At 46.9% G+C, this 17,020-nt stretch overlaps 1 protein-coding gene across 2 annotated transcripts; it reads left to right on the top strand.

The window, feature by feature from the left end:
- Positions 1-1,581: 1,581 nt before the first annotated feature.
- Positions 1,582-16,676, top strand: VASH1 (vasohibin 1). Of its 2 annotated transcripts, XR_008431304.1 has the most exons (8): positions 1,582-1,857; positions 6,709-6,797; positions 7,899-7,955; positions 9,010-9,084; positions 10,086-10,467; positions 10,883-10,995; positions 11,595-11,798; positions 15,102-16,676. XR_008431304.1 is itself a non-coding variant. In XM_053944536.1 (7 exons), exons 1-7 carry the CDS (start codon positions 1,597-1,599, stop codon positions 11,665-11,667), a joined length of 1,050 nt encoding a protein of 349 aa, XP_053800511.1. In that variant the 5' UTR covers positions 1,582-1,596; the 3' UTR covers positions 11,668-16,676. The 2 variants fall into 2 exon arrangements, 1 of the variants encoding a protein (XP_053800511.1); XM_053944536.1 differs by having other exon boundaries at positions 11,595-16,676.
- Positions 16,677-17,020: the final 344 nt, after the last annotated feature.

Genomic DNA, 17,020 nt, shown 5'->3' with positions numbered 1-17,020 from the left:
ACAAAAAACTGGGTTCAAATATTTTGCCTTCAGAAATGTGAGCAACAGCCTACACAGCACTACAGAAGAAGTGGAATTTCTCTCTGAAATCCTCTACCCAGCTCTGTAATTGCTATAGCCTGTTCTTAGGGCACATCAAATTCCATGGCAACCGGCATGTATTTCCCCACACTGATGGTGAACCGCAGCCTTTTGTTTGGAGTACTAAATGCAAAGTATTTTGAGATGCCCTTCAGAGGGTTCTTCAGCTGACCCAGTAATTTGTACACATTTCTTGTACTTGGTGCTTAAAATACAGAATGCTTCTATGTCAGAGCTTTCAACACGGATTAATACCAGAGGGAGGTGAGAAAACACAGCCAGTAGTCCTGTCTACGGCGAGACATAACCTGGCTCATATAGATGAAAACACAACCATGGCAGCAGGTACACACTGGAGAATAGGTTCACAGATCTCCTGCAGCATGTGGACCTCCCATGAGAGTTCACACTTCTCTCACAAGAGAGCTGAAACAAAACCAGACAACGAAGCAGTGCAAAACACTCGGTCTTCCAGTTGTGGTGCATCTCCAGACCTCAGGTACGGTATATTTTGCTTCTTCCCAGGAAGAAGAGCCCTGGTGGGCCCCTCCCTTGAGGGGGACTGGTTATATGTAGCATACCCTTAGATAAGCGGCGCGGTTCCACAAGAGCCCATCCTTCACCGTTGCTTTGTGCTACAGGAGCATCCGAATACGCTCTCCACCCCGCACTGCTTCCTACCTGGAAAGCTCATCCCAGTTCTTCCGTTCCTCAAAGCTATGTCAACACGGATACCTGCCCCTGGCTCCCGGCACTGCTTTATCGCCTGCGGGGCCGCCCCTGAGCTCGGCCAGTCGCCCAGCCCGGCCCAGCCCAGCCCGTCCCTCACGCCCCCGCAGCCCGAGCGCAGAGCCCCGAGCGCAGAGCCCCGGCGGGCAGCGCCCGGCCGCCGCTGCCCCTCACGGCGACCCTTCAGCAGCCGCTTCGCGGCCCGGCCCCAGCCCCGCCCCTTATCGCCCGGCCGCAGCCACCTCCCTTATCGCCCTTATCTGCCTTATCACCCGCGGGCAGCGACACCGCCTCTCGCCCGGCCGCGCCCCGCCAGCGGCAGCCCGGCTCCGGCACGGCGCAGGGCGCAGACTGAGACCGAGCCCAGGGCGGAGCGGGGCGGAGGGGAGCGGTGCCCGGCCCCGCCCCGCCCCGCCCTGCGCGGGGCTTTGTTCCCCCGCATGCAGCCCCCGCCCGGGAGGGGGCCGTGCCCGCGCGCCCCGCGGAGCGCCCGGGAGGCGGCGCGGCGGGGGCGCCCCGGCGGCAGGCCCGCCCCGCGCGGTGCCCGCCGTCACTGCCGCGGGCGCTCGGGCCGCCGGCGCCTCCCCCGCCGCGGCGGCGGCCTGATGCGGCACCCAGCACCGCCCCGCCCGGCTTTTTCTCCCCTGCTCGCGGCGAACCCTCCGCTCTGATATCTCCGGGGGCGAGGCGGGGGCGGTGACGCCCCGTGCCCGGAGCGCCGGCCATGCGGGGCGCGGCCCCCGGCGGCCCGGCGGCGGGCGGCAGGCGCTGAGTGCGGGCGCGGCGATGCCGATACCAGGGGGCGACGGGGCCGCGGCGGCCAGGCAGCCCCCGTCCGGAGAGGCGGCGGCACCGCGGGATGAGGAGCAGCAGGAGGAGGAGGGCGAGGAGGATCTTCGCGACGGCGGCGTCCCCTTCTTCGTCAACCGCGGCGGGCTGCCCGTGGATGAGCCCACCTGGGAGCGGATGTGGCGGCATGTGGGCAGGATCCACCCCGAGGGGGACCGGGTGGCGCAGAGGATCCGGGGCGCCGCCGACCTGCCCAAGGTGAGACCCCCCCCCACCCCCGCACCCCACCCCGGGGCTGGTGCGGCGCGGGGTCCCAGCGGAAGCGCCCGGAGCGGACCGTCCCCCACGGGGCGGACGAAGGGAAGGGGTAAACAGCGGCATGCCGCTGGGAGGAGGCGCCCGCCTGTCCCATTAGGAGGCCGGTCTCCCCGGCTCGGGAGCTATCCCTCGGAAAAACGGGCCCTGGGAGTGCTCTTGCTGGAAGCACGGCCACACTCTAACTCGGAGTGCGAGAGGGCATCTGCGGGGCTCTGCCCTGTCTGGTGCGCCAGCAGCACCCTCTTCTTCTGCGGCCTTGCTGGAAAACGGACTTCAGGTAGGTAATGTGTGAGCAGCCTGGAAGGCGAAGGGTAGAGAATGGGCAGTGGCTAAAGAGAAAGACTGGATAAATGATAAAAAGATGAGAATTAAATTTAGAAGAGGCCAAATACTTGTGGTGGGGGATTGAGACAGGCGGAGGTGAGACTTTGAACCTGAAGAAATTTGATTTGGGTACAATGTTGCACACCAAAAGGCATTCTGGAACAGTACTGTGTCTGTCAAAAAAGACTTTTGATGCCAAGTGTTTTAAGAGGCGTTAGCAAATGCTTGCAGAGCTTATTGCTAGTGCAGGGTCAGGTGTGATTTCCAAACACATTCCTGGCCTTGCTGCAGAGAACTCTATGAAAAGAGGAACCACTGACGATTTCACTGAGCCTTGTACCATACTGAAACATTTCAATGTGAATTCTTATGATTGTTGCTGTGCTGCATCTCGACTGGAGAAAAATCTCTCCCTTTTATTGGCATACTGTGAACAAAAGACACTGCAAACATTTGGTGTGTCACTCCACATGACGGGTTATAAGAGTATTCATATCACTCTAACAGGGGAAATTCAGATACAAAAAGATGAAGCTTTTTCATCTCAGGCTTTTTAAGCAAGGACTTACCTCCTTAGGAAGGTAATTTGAAGTATGGAAGAACATGCTATTATATAGTACCAGAGAATCCATACTGCTTTCCATGAGGAATTCTGGAGAGCATGCGATGCAACATCCTTTGTGCAGTAAAGAGTCAGAGGCATCAGTGGCAGCAGCTGGAACAAATCGTGAGTCCTGATTACAGTCCCTATTCTAACTCCATTAGACTTTTCCTTCCTTTTCAGATTTCCTTCCTTTCCTTTGACTTTGTCCTGAGCCTAGGTGAAGGCTGAAAACATTTCAGATCAGTCAGAACACACACTAGCTAATTTCCTAACCATAACGACTGATTTGGTCAAAAAAGGTGAGGGCAATGGAAGAAAGAAGCTGACAAACAAGACTCCAGTGAATGATGGGTGGGGAAATAGTGTTCAGTCCCTTGTTTTGGTCCTCTGTGAAAAAGTTCCACTGTTCTCACTTTAGAGTCTTCATCCAAGAGGCTTACAGTTAGGGGGCACAAGTGGTCTGAGGTCTTGCAATAAGAGGTGAAATTGGGCTGTTTGGCTTTGGAGGTTGTTGGGTTTTGGGTTGTTGAGGGGGGTTTTTTTGCATCTGCTAGCACCCCTGGGAAATAGATCTGTAAACTATTCAGCACTCTGTCGTCTGAGATGCTATTCCCAAGCTCACTCGGCATATAGCTGGGAGGATACTGGAATTCAGGAAACCACAAGGATGGATGAGCTCTGTTTCCTTAGCTCCTTCTCCTCTGTAGGGATGTATTTTTTTCTTTGAGGGCTGCTTATTGCTACTTGTCTCCGTGCCATCAAGTTTCTTTGAAAGGCTCATGCAACAGATGAGAATCAGGGCAGTAAGTGTACTCGGCAAGGCTAGCTCCTTTGAAAAGCCATGTTCTCTCCATGCGCTGGAGGGTAAATAGTCCTTTTTAGGTGTTGGGAATGGGACAGTGACTTACCTACTCCAAAATTTTGGCCATGGATCATAGCCAGCATTGGGTGTTGGGGGAAATAGCTCTCACAAAAGCTGTCAATAAACTAAAATACTATAAAATGATGACTGGAGGAGGCTGTGATTAGACACGTGTTTACAGATCAGCTTCAGAGGCTGTGTCTCTCACTGGAGTCTGAGAGCTCCTCTAGTCTCCATTTCCTTCCAGTAGACTTGGGATGAGCGGGCATCAAGTGAGCAGGCTTAAGAGTGCCACTCTCCTGTAGGTTGTGTTCTTTCCAGCAACAGGGTGGGGTATTGCCTTGCTTCAAGCTGCTGGAACCATCAAATGGGTCCAAGCTGGAAGTACAAAGTGATGTGTGCTTGGCTCATAAAGAAATCATGGATTTTATATGAGATGGTTATTAGGACAAAGACAGGAAGAGTTGCATCTAATGGATTCAGAACAAGAGAGCCAGAAAAAATAATAGGTTTTTTTTCAGTCAAGCTCTCAACCAAGGCTGTTACTGCTCCTGTGTTATTTGCAGAAGGAAGAGTAGGAAGGAGTTTGGATACATGTAAGTACCATAAAAGAAACTGTTGCTAAACTAGGCCGGCCAGAAGAGCACCTCTGTAATATCGATAAGGGTGGAGCTTTGTCTGTGCCTCGCTCTCATCTGCCTTTCCTCACATACAGCATGGCCCACTTGTATAGGAAAATCTTGGTTCTCAGGATCCCCTTTCTAAAAGCAGAGTCTCAATCCCATGCATATAGACAGCCTGCCAGGGTGCATGAATCTAGCAGTGGGGTGATGCAGCTACTCCCCACAAGTGATGAAGGATCAAGGGTGTGTTCATTTGGTCTGCTAAGCCTGGCAGAGGTTATATACTTTGGGAAATCCGGGCTCTCTTCAGCTTTCATAATAGCTAAAGGCGAGTCAAAATAGATCTGATTTCCTATCCTTTCTGTTATAAATAAATTTTTCTCTACTTTCTGAAAGACTGTGAAAACTAACTAATATTTATAGCTCTTTGGAGATATGCCCTGGATGACGCTGGGGAAGAAAAAAGTATAAGGATCTCTTGTCCTGTCAGTGTGGGATTGAGGCATGGAGACCTTATTCCTCTACTTCTGCTTCTATTGTCCTATTAAAATGCTACAGACCTGATGCAAAAAGAAACTGTAGCCCAGTCTGGGCTGCAGGCCCAGATCTGAGAGAGCACAGTGTACTTTCATCAGTTTAATTACTTGAGGTGCAGGAGGCTCTTCCACATTAACTAGTCCCCTGCTGAACTAATTGCAATTATGCTGTCTCAGGGTTGCACAGTCTTTTGAGGAAAAGGAGATCGGAGGTCTGTACTAGTAAATGGAGGAGGAACTACCCAGAATCATTAGTCTCTGCTGTCAACATGCACTTAATCTGTCTGTCTCCACTGAAAAGCATTAAAGTCTCCATGCTGAAGAAAAAAAACAAAATTAAATCGTCAGCCTGCCCTGATTGTTACCTTTTTCATTGTTTCTGCCTGGAAATTATTTCCTATGACTCAGTGTATCAGCTCACAGCATCCAAACTGACTCAGCTCATGCACTACCAGAGATGGTTCCATTCCTGTGCCACTCTCTGGAGCCTTCCCTGCTCCAGCTGCAGCTGAACAAACCCAGTTTCACATCTGCTCCCAGTGTGCCTGTGCTGCCCCCTGCAAGTGAGGCAGCCGATGCCTCTGTGTGACACAGAGCAGCACCAGCCTACCTCAAGGTTGTGGGGGAGCACAAGCAGAGTGCAATCGTGTGGCAAGCCAGGACAGGGAACGGATCTGGCTGAAAACTACCCATGCTGGCTGGCTCAGCTTTCAGCTGCCCCAGGTGCCTGACCTGGTTCACCAGTCACTTGTACCAACACAGGAGAGAAGGAGGAGGTATATGGAAATGGATGGCCACAGAAATACATGTGAAGGGTGCACTAAGCAGTACTATGGCTATGAAACCATGTCCAGCAGAGGCAGTTGTGCACAGCAGAGTGGAAGGCCCAAAGAAAGAACTGGCTCTGACTCACTCCATCATAGCTGTAGATAGGCCAGCTCTGGGGGAAATCTGAGGAGGAACTGAACTATTAAAAGTCAAACAGCTGAGAAAAGACACAGTCTGATATTAGCAATGTGCATACAAGGCATGAGCTATCTTTCAGAGAGAAAATACTGGGCTGTTTCTCCAAGCCTATCAGTCATCCCAAACTGTGTCTTCTCCTTTTTATTTGTCCTGTGGACAGGTCCCTTCTCTTTCCTTAGACACGTTTTCTCAGCTGCTGACAAGACTACAGTTATCCCCTGCAGAGCAAATAGTGAAACTGGTGAGAAAAATGTGACTGGACCCATAAGGCTGAGGCCTCAGAATGGGACAGCAGTCTGAAAGGTGAACATCCAGAAGTCATTCTCTGACCATGTAATTCAAAACACCAGACACTGCAGGGCAGGGAGTCATGCTGTCAAGCCTGTGTCCTAGTCAGTGCCAACTCATCTGAAATGCCAGGAAGCAGTGAAGGACCTTTCTACCCTTGCTTGCAGGACTGTTCCACCCTCTGGTAATATTGGAAAACTCATTGTCCATTTTTGCCTCTTTCTTTTATTTTTGTTTTGTGCCTTTCAGTTCCAATACTGAAATGAGGTCACACTCCCTCAGATGATCGCTTTCCTGTCTTGTATCTTGCCTTGTCAGTTAATTCTATCTATTTTGTCCAATGTAACATTGCATAAATGCAGGACCTTTTCACATAGTTTCTCTTGCAGCTCTGTGGTGATGCCTTATTTGGAATCCCTTCCCAATTTCCATTGTGGAAATAGAGGAATGTTTCTGGTGTGGTCACTTTGGGCTGCAAAAAGGGTCTGGTTTCAGAGGAACGTGCTCCCTATAGCTATGTGCCACTGAGTTCAGCAAGACGCTGGAGAGGTTTGGAAGTAGTAATTTATGTTCTGCTCCTCATTTCAGATTCCCATACCAAGTGTGCCTGTGTTCCAGCCATCCACCCCCATCCCTGAGCGCCTGGAAGCTGTACAGCGCTACATCAGGGAGCTTCAGTATCCTTTGCTGTTACCTTACTCACTGGTGTGATAACACAGGAAGAAAGAGCAAGAGGACTTTCTTTCCCTGTGACAAACAGAAAAGCTTCTCCTGTTGTAGCTGGAGGAGAACCGAAACTTGTTCCTTGAAAACAGGAAGCTGGACTTGGGATAATGTTTTGTTTTACTGTTCTGTTTCTTTTCTTTTTTTGCCCAAGTTACCTCCTGGTTCTGTTAACTGCATGTAACAAATGAGCATGTTGTCAAAGGCCTTTCCCCACTACTCACTCTTCTAGGTCAGTGGCTTTACAGTGGTATTTCATTAAAAACACACATATCTGAGATCCTGACAGCCAAGTGTCAGATGTACTCAAACTGCATCACCTCATTGTTAAGGTGTGGGAGAGTTGTGGTGATGGGCAAACCTTCTCAGGTCATCCTACTCAATCCTTCTTCTCTGTCTAAACAACACTCAGCCACCCTGCTTTTGTGTATCTGTGGTATGCTACCCCTTTATATGCAGAGCTGCCTGTGTGGCTGTGTTCTGGGAATGAGATTTCTCCATTCCTGTTGTGCTGGAGAGCAAGTATATGCCATGCAAACACGGTCTAATCTCACTGATGAGATACACATCTAGCTCTGCCTTCAGCCCTAATTCAAGGTAAGAAGGCTGACCTTTTGGCATCTTTCACCCATCCAGGGTGGTTGTGCTCTGGATTGGATCCCAGTAAATCTTAGAATAAGGTACCATGAATGTTTCATTGCTCCATGTATTATGTGCAGAATGGAGCAGGAAGAGATTTATCAAACTATTCTACCCTGGTAACTGGAAAGCTGAGCAGAGCATGTGCTATCAGCATAAACCTTTGGGAATTGGAGTGGAAACCTGTGTGTGGGTATAAGGAAGAGAAGAATTGACAAGGAAATACAGTAGAAATAAGGAGGACGTGTAAGTGGGAGAAATGCAGGAAAGGGAGGTAGGGATTTTCTTGTGTTGCTGCTACATTTGTGGGATCATGACTTTGCTGTGAGAATAGTAAATAACATGAACGTCTTTAAGACAAGTTTTCTTCACATTCTACATTCCAAGCTGCCAAGCCCTTAACTTCTTCCTTCCAGGTACAATCACACTGGGACACAATTCTTTGAGATTAAGAAGAGCAGACCTCTGACTGGGTAAGTGCTGGCAGCCTCTACAGCATTTAATCCTTTCTTTGTTGTTGCAGCCCTGCTATACACACTGCTTTTTCTCCATCCCCTGCCCAAGGTCTAGTGGCACTCAGGGCTTTCAGTACTGTAGCTGCATCCTGCTTTGGGTAACTTCATTGTCTGTTGCTTGGGGCATAGCTGGGCAGAGCTGTGTCTGGCCTTTCTCAAGAAGGAGAGTAAGGTTTTTTTTTTTGTCATGAATCAGTAAATCCAGTAAACCAAAGACAATGTATTGCAAAAATATGCATATTCTGTCTGCTTCTAATTGTATGAATGTAACTACATGAACTTTGGAGGGATTCTGAAATTAGGTCCTGCTCTACAAAGGCTTTGTGAAAGCCAAAGTATCTTTACAGGTCTGACTTCACAGATCCTGTGAGTGCTTTTGCAGCATCTAGGCTCACTAAGCTTTTGGTGACTCATACTTTGAATGAGAAAGGGTATTCTCCTCACTCCAGATGTTGGGAACTGCTGTGTCCCAGAAGTTCCTGGCAATAAGCACCTGATGTTCATTGACTCTCTTAAAGAGCATATGGAGAATTTCCCAAGACTGGCTTCTTACTATTGGTCTAGTCCACAGATTTATGTGAGTCTAATTGCCTTGTTTTGTAATCAGTCCAATGTCTCCTCCATGGTATTTACTGAACCTACGGTTAAGAGACTACGGTTAATGCCAGAGAAGGCTTTATTATCCTTGAGCCTTGTGTGTCAAACATTGCTGACTCTTGGTCCTTTGAGGGTTTTACTTGTGGAGGCATTGGTGCTGTGGTCTCCCTGAGAACCCAGATTGGCCAGTAAGCAGTTTTACTGCCACCCACTGAAGCGAATTCCTTGGAAGCACGTGGCAGAATCCTAGTTTGGATTTAATATTTTCTTAGAGAAGATACTTTGTGCTGTTCTCTATCCTCTGTGAGCCACCCTCTCTCCTGGAAACCTACCTTACAAATATAGTGCAAAAGGGCTGAACTGGCCACAGTGCATAGCACAAGCCCTCTAACTGTCCCCTTGTCCCACTCTGTAGGCTGATGGACCTGGCCAAAGAAATGACCAAAGAGGCCCTGCCAATAAAATGCCTGGAAGCTGTGATCCTGGGAATGTATCCTTTCCTCTTGGATTTGTGCATGTCTGCCCATCTTTGTGTTTTTGCCTCTGCTCTCTTGCTTGTGATGCTTTGAGGGTGGTGATAATATTTTCACCAAGCCCCACATTCCTCTTTTTTTCCTCCCCAGTTCTCCCAGAAAACCCCACCAATGAAATCCAAATCCAAGCAATTCTCTAAAGTATCAGAACTAGTCCTTTGGAGTTGCTCATCCTTCACCAAGAAGAGTGGTGCTGCTTTGGTCACCCACATAAGATTGTAAAAGACAAAAGAGCATCTAAAGAGGAGCAAAAACACTAGGTAGAGTTAGGTCAGGAAATCCTTTGTGGATAGCATTGTTCCCTAACTGTCTGCATGTGTTCTGCATTCAAGTAACTTACGGATCCTCCCAAACTTCTAATTATGGTGTATGTCACTTACTAGCTTAGGCAATACCTTTATTAGTTCTAGATGTGTGTTATCTTTAAGTACACATCTTTCCTAGCTATCTTTCAGATTTAGTTTGTGGTACTTGGGCTGTAGGTTCTTCATGCACCTGGAAGGGCAGAGATGGTGAGTGAGTGGTTCAGAAGTGGAGGTTGGTGAGTTTTTATCCTGAAAGTGTATGAAACAGTAGCTAGTGAAACAGATTAAAACAAGCCGAGGAATAGTGTTAACAGTGTTAACAGTGCTGCAGTGTTAACAGTTTGTGAGCTATGGAATACAGTACACTTAAGGTGCTAGCATTGCAACTTCTGCATCAGAGAACTGCATCAAAATTAATGTCTCTTTGTTGACTGTCTCCTTGAAGAGGCCAAGTCTGTTTCCCCATAACCCAGATGAAAGTAGGGCAGCCTGCAATGAGCTGGGCTCTTGACCTGGAGAACAAATCCTGTCTATGTGATGTCTGAATCAATGGGGAATCTGCTAAGTAGGCTGGGAGGGTCTGGAGCAGGCAGGACGTGTCTCGTCAGGAAACTGTTATCAGCAGTTATTTCCTGAATAATGGCTGTTGTCAGTTACCTCACCAACAACATGACCACACTGGACCGTTTCCCCATCAGCTTCAAAACCCACTTCTCAGGGAACTACTTCCGACACATCGTGCTGGGGGTGAACTTTGGCGGCCGCTATGGGGCACTGGGCATCAGCCGACGTGAGGAACTTATGTACAAAGCACCTGTCTTCCGCACACTGAGCGAACTCATCTTTGACTTCGAGGAGGCGTATCGCCGCTGCTGGCACACTCTGAAAAAGGTGAAGCTGGGTCACTGTGTGTCCCATGACCCACACAGCGTGGAGCAGATTGAGTGGAAGCGCTCCATCCTGGATCTAGACAAGCTAACACGGGAAGACTTTCGCAAAGAGCTTGAGAGACATGCCCGTGATATGAGGCTGAAGGTAAGCAGCAAGGATGGAGTAACTCACTGCTACATCCACTGCCTTGCCTGGCTGCTGGTGTACTGGGGGAATGAAGTGACAGGAAACTTTCTACTCCTAGATGTGTGGAGCACAAAGTGAATTAAAGGCTGGGGCCTCTTTCCTACTTAATACCACCCACTTTATACAGGCTGGTCCCCTAATGGATGCTTGTGCAGTGCTGCAGTTGTGATTAGGTTGGACTGTATACAGTCCTTGGAGCCATCGCTGTCACTGTAACTTGTTTTTTCTGGCTTTTGCATTTTTGATGCACTTGCCTTGCCTTTTTTTCTTTTTTTTTTTCCCATATAATAAATCATTGTTAGTTTTTGTGGGTTTTGTTATTACTCACATTGGTTTTTTGCTCATGTAGCTCTTAATTTTATTTTTCTGGCAGATTGGGAAAGGAACTGGACCACCATCTCCCACCAAGGACAGAAAGAAAGATGTCTCCTCCCCACAAAGAGGTCAGGCCAGCCCCCATCGGCGAAACAGCCGTGGGGACCGACGGTAAGTGGGGCTGTTGGGCAGGAAACCTATCTGGAGCATCTGCTTTACTCAGACTCCACCTTGCTGTTTGGGTTTGGATCCTTCTGGTGTCCTACAGGGTTTCTTTAGAACAGTGGATATTTCTCTGACCTGCAGTAGCATTCTTCCCTAGTCAGTACCATTGTGAGTTTATCATTGCTTAGGGAGTTGAGGGGACAGCTGGGTTTTTTTGCTTGCTCGTGTTGGCAGGGAGGAGGAGGAGGCAGCTCAGACAGACAGTGATGTTGGTGGCCGACTTTTAACCTTATGCATGGGTCTGAGCTCTGGTGCTTCACAGACCTGTGCCTCAAAGAGATTCCAAAAATTATTCTGCTGACAGCAAGGTTGTTTTCCTGATAATAACCTGGGGTTCCAGAGTGGACCTCCTACTTGCTAACTTGCATTCTGTTCTGTTGAGATCATTGGGAGAATGACTGGATGGATGCTGCAGAATAGTCCTGTCCTCAGTAGTGCAGGATCAGTCTGAAGCTCTGTGTACCTTTTCCTGTGCTGCCATCTCTATGTGCAGCATCACCTGACTGAAAAAGTTTCTGAAGAGCTGTTACCTTCTTTGCTCACAGGCCATCTGGTGAGAAGAAGCCTGCCGATTCCAAAGCCATGCCAGACCTCAATGGGTACCAGATCCGGGTATGAAGAGAGCTGTGCCTTGTGTGCCTGGCTCCATGGACTTCTTGCTGGCCACAGTTGGGACCTGGATCCACCTGCAGTGATTCTGACAAATGGGACAGGGGAGTGGGAGCAAAAGAGAGTGCTGATTTTCCCAGGTACTTACTAGTGGGCCAGTCCCAGAGCTGGATCCCATGGGTCCCAGAGGATTCACTCGCCTGTTTCTGGGACAGGTGACCATCTTAATTCACTTAAGTATTTTTAAAAAAAAAGAAAAAAAAGGAAAAAAATCTGTACATTACTGGGAGTTTGCTTTAGGAAGACTATGAAATGAATGGGGTAGTGGACTTGCTATCTTTGCCTTGACAGCAAGTAGATGGAGCATCTTGTCAACAGTACTTCTTCCCTGCGTGCACAGAAGTCTTCAACCCCTGCTAGGCCTGCAGGGCTGAGGGAGAAGTGATGCTGGAATGGGATGGCCCCTGAATCTTGTACAAAAACTCCTGGTTTTGTCATTATGAACACTTTGTTTATCATTGCTCTTGTGAGAGTAGGTCTGAATTTGCTCAGCCCGATTTATTGACCATACAAAGTCTTCTCATACAGAAAAAACACATCTTGTATGTTTAGTCCTGCCTATTTCAAAGTATTTCATTGTCTCTGAGGGGGTAGACAGTGGAATGCTGGTGAACTGTTGCTCTAAGTCCTTTGGTGGTTGAGTGGATCAGGATATGCCTATACCACTGCTACATGAAAACAGGCATAGATAGCTCAATTGTTCCAGCAATGGAGATGGGGCAGGTGGGGGCTGGTGGAAAACCTGAACTTCACATTATCTCTTCATCAGCCTTCTCTCTATTAACTTCTAGTGGCTGCTACTGAGAAAGCTTGTGGCAGGCACTTCAGTCACTGAGGTACGAGTTTTAAGAGTAAAAAGTTAAAGGAGGATGTAATCATGTGAACAGGTTTTACAAGCATTTTTACCTTTCCACAAGGCTCTTGCTCCTTCCTCCCTGTAGTGTTAGTGCCAGAGTTGCATACACTTGTTTGTGAGAAGCTCTGCTCAAGGAAATTGCAGCTGCTTTCAGGACAGCTCACCCTGGAGCCTCCTGAAAGCAGTTCCCCACCCCAGTGCCAGAGCTGTGCTTGTGTTCTGGCTCTTTGTATAGCTGCAGTATGTAACAGCACCACTTACACTAACCTTTCCCAAAGGGCTGGGCTGGGCCTTTCTGCCACTTGTGGCCTTTACTTCCTATGCTTCTTTTGGGGGAGTGTTGTACTACTGCTTAAGCATATAATGCTTGTCAGAAATGGAATATTATCAGACCTCTCTGTTTGAGGCCTAGGGTATGGGAACAGTGGGATTTCCAGAACTCAGAACAGCATGATCTTAAAGTGATTTGAATGCATGGATCTGGGGGATGCAAAAACTGAGCTTGGGAGTGGGAGTATCCTGGAGAGAAACAGTCTTGTTTTATCACAGCACTGACAAGGAGCTAAACTTAAGTTAATTTTGTTAGCCCGGTGGCTTATTCTTTCCTTTCTATGTTACAAACATGATGTAGCTTAGCTCTACTAGTTTTTTTTTTGGTGCAGTATTCCTGTGCCACATCCTCATAATAAGCAGAGCTATTTTGGTGGCAGAGAATGGGTTCTTAACGCCAAACAAATCAGCTCTTCTGGCTAGTTAAAGCAGTTAATCCTCGAAGCACCACCCACAAGCGATTTAACTCAGACCTTACAGGTTCCTAATTGTACATCCTTAACTGTGATGTAACTTGCAAGAAGTATCCATACCACTGCAGTCAGTCCTTCCAATCTCCCTTTGTAGTCTATACTTTTCTGCTGTGCTGTACAACCAGGAGGAAAATCTGTAAGAAGGTGGCAGAAGTTGCTGCTGAGCCCAGAGGAGGTTAATCCAGAAGAGGATGCCAGTTTCCACAGTGCAGTGCAACACCTGTCCACTCCCTTATATTCTAGCTACATGCAACAACTGAAGTGAACAGCAGCAGTGAGCCAAGCAGCCATTTGAATGTGTCCTCTGGTCATTTTTGTGTGGCTGTAAATGAACATATTTAGTGTCTGGGTGCTAACGATGACGTTAGCTGTAAAGGCACCACAGCTACCTGTAAATAATATGGGTCACTTGGAAGCCACAAACTGCCTTTGCATAATGTTTACTATGCAGCGGACTGAAAGTTCAGATGCCACTGTGAATCATATGACAAATACAAGCAGCAGTCAGCAAGGGGAAACTGACTGTCAGGTTTTATTAAAGTGGATGAAATCCAGAATTAAAAAAAAATATAAAAGATGCCTAGAATGTATCTTCACTATGACTTTGTTTAGTCAATTGGTTAGTTAATTCAAAGTAACTGGAGAGCTCTTGAGAGTAATTAGTAGTTTACTACAGAGAGCATTGAATAACTGGACAGACTTGAGCTTTTTTAGATGGAAAGAGGAAATGTGGGGGTGGGAGAAGACTTTACAACAGATGAGACAAGTCAGGGGTAAGCTGCAAGTTAATGATGCTTTCTTGAGAGCAGGGCAACAGGGGTGTTCAGCAGTGTTAGATCACCAAGGCAGAATGGCTTAAAACAAAATGCTTTGTTTGACTTTGTAATTAAGAACTTTCCTGCAGGATGTAACCGAGGTCAATAGCTTAGAAAAAGCTATTGGCTTAGAAAAAGCAAAGGAAATGGATGTTTAAGATATGAATGACAGGTAGAGCTCAAGGTCTCTTAATCCTCAGCTGCAGTTAAACAAGAACATCCTCTTTCAAGATCCACTTGCACAATTATGTATGTTAGGAAGTATTTAATTATTTGATTTTATCTAATGTTAATTAACTTCTCAAGATGGACACAGGAGCAGACAAGTGCACTCTGCTAGAGTTACCATTTCAAGCCTTCTACTGTGTTTCTCTGTGTAGAATTCCCGCTCCTTACTGCTTCTGTATCTCCAATTCAGCAGATGGTACAAGAAACTGGAAAAGGACCATAGAGTTTTCCCCCTCTTGCTCCCCCCATCTTTGTAACAGGATGAATCAATTCAATACAAAGCTTTGCTTCCTTCCTAACAAACAAAACCACATCCTTCCATGACAGGGAGGATTAATGCAATCTAGCTTTATGCTGTAAGCTGAGGGTACAGAGCAAGACAAACTTTAGCACTTTGACTTCTTTCCTCCCCCACCTACCTGGTCTGGTTTCTGGTCTGTCTGCCTTTAACCATAAGGAAAAAAGGCTATTGATGAGAGTCTTTTTCACTTCTGCAGGCTTTAGAGCTACAGAGAAAGAATGATAATGTAAGTCATACTCCTTTAGTGCCTGCAGAATAAGGAAGATGGATCTCAAGGAGTCCTATTAATTTTTAATGTTAAATATTAATAGGGTCGCTCATGTAGCTCTGTGATGTAAATTTCACTGTTCAGTAGGTCTCACATGATGTCTGTTCTGCAGTGCAAGTCCTGTGAACTCTGTGGAATGGAACTGTGTTTGTACTCTGGGAATGGATAGACACTGTTTGCATTGTATGTGAAGCTGAGGTGAGCTTTGAAAGACTTCAACAAATGCTGACCTATTACTGGTGAAACTATTCTAAACGTAATGCAAACCTTGAAATAAGGAGCCCCTCTTGATGCTTTTATGTAGACAAGTCCCTTACTACCTGGCCAACTGCAATTTTTACTGATTCATTAGTGAGCAAAACTCTGTGCTACAGCATCACTCTGATACAAACTTTGTATATTAAAGAGCGGGGTTGGGTGTCCATCAGTCTGTGACACAGTAACCTCTTTTTTTTTTTTTTTTTTTTTACTGGTAGAAGCTAAAGGCGTCTTTAGAAAATTGACGTGTGTTAGCAAGTGTTTTATGTGGGAGTGGAGTGCTTTTTTCAGTTACTATTTTACCTGCCGGTCAGTACATAGTTTCCTTGGATCCATCAGAATAAATTATTGCAGAACTGTAATTGAAACATAGTTTCTGTTCACATAGTAATTGTATTGCTGTTTTCAATCTAATTAACTGGATGAATTTTAAGTATTTCAGGTGAAAGCCTTAATCAGGTGCCTGTGCCCTAAGGCAGACACATATGTGGTGTTGTATAGACTGGAACATGACTGTCCTTAAAATTTCAGTTTAAGAAACTATAATGAACAGAAGAAAGCTCCTGTTAGCCAAATGGCGTGAGGCTGGATTAGATTGGCTTGACCTTGCTCCAGTGGCACTGGCTAATCACTTCAGGTGTTTGCTTTAGCTACCTGCTTCTTCTGAGTGAAGTATTTCAAGTGGTCCTGATGATCAAACAGTAGGTATAGGCAGGGGGTGTCCCAGGTGTATTGTGTGTGCAAGTCTGGCTGAAATAACACCACTCATTCCAGTGGCCTTGCACTGTTGTCCTGACAACATTTAGACCTGCATTATGCATTTATAATTTTACTTAACAAAGCAAGTGCTATTCTGACTTGATGTTTGCTCTCCCAGAGAAAGGTGGAGATGGCCCCTCTATAGCCAAGCTGAACTCCTTAGGGAATTTAATATTTTTGTGTGTCTTCTGAGCAGGTGTTTACTTGTATCACAACCACTCTCCTTCAGTGGTGCCGTGGCCCTTTCTGCTCAAGAGCAACTCAGTTTAGGCCCACAAGGCTACTGAATCCCCCATAATCTCTGCAGAGCAGAGTCTCCCTCCAGGTCAGGGTTGAGATGGTGCTAGTGGGACCAGAGCGGTCCACTTCCATGCACATCAGTATTCTACTCCAGCACTGATAGGGTGCTCCAAAACCATTTACATCTTTATCACTGGTACAGCTCAGAACTAAGAAATCGAAAGTTTCTTTCTTTAAGAACAGTATCATGTGTGTCTTTTTGTAATTAATCAGTGTGATTCTGTGTTCTTACATAGCCAACACAGAATTTTTATTTAGATTTAGTTTTTACTGCACTTCCCATGGCCCTCATGTTGATACTTCTGCTTCCTTTGACACTTACACAATAAAATTCCCTCTGTACTGCTCTCAGCTTGTGCAGAGAAAACAAGTTGTCTGTACTGTCCTTCTTTTTGCTTTAAACCTTCCCATTACATGTCAGCTGAAAGTCAAAGGGACAGCCTTGAGTGATGGTATCAGGCAAATTATGTAAAGATGTCCTTTACTTGCTACACTAGTGGACATGGAAGAACCCTCATCCTCCTTTAATCATCTGAACAGGTGAGTATGTCTGTGCACACAGAAGCAGTTGCCAGAGTAAGTAAAGCACATATGTGGCTGTTTAGCAAAGGCTAGAATTCATGTTTTCCCTCTTGAATTGCCATCAGTCAGGCTGGATGGGAAAAAAAATCAGTGCAGGCAGCATCAAAAATTTCACTCTTAAAATACTGCAAC

Source organism: Vidua chalybeata, chromosome 6 (genome assembly GCF_026979565.1).
Source record: "Vidua chalybeata isolate OUT-0048 chromosome 6, bVidCha1 merged haplotype, whole genome shotgun sequence".
Taxonomy (NCBI): Eukaryota; Metazoa; Chordata; class Aves; order Passeriformes; family Viduidae; genus Vidua; species Vidua chalybeata.
Note: the sequence above shows the minus strand (reverse complement) of the source record. Positions and strands in the feature narration are given on the sequence as shown.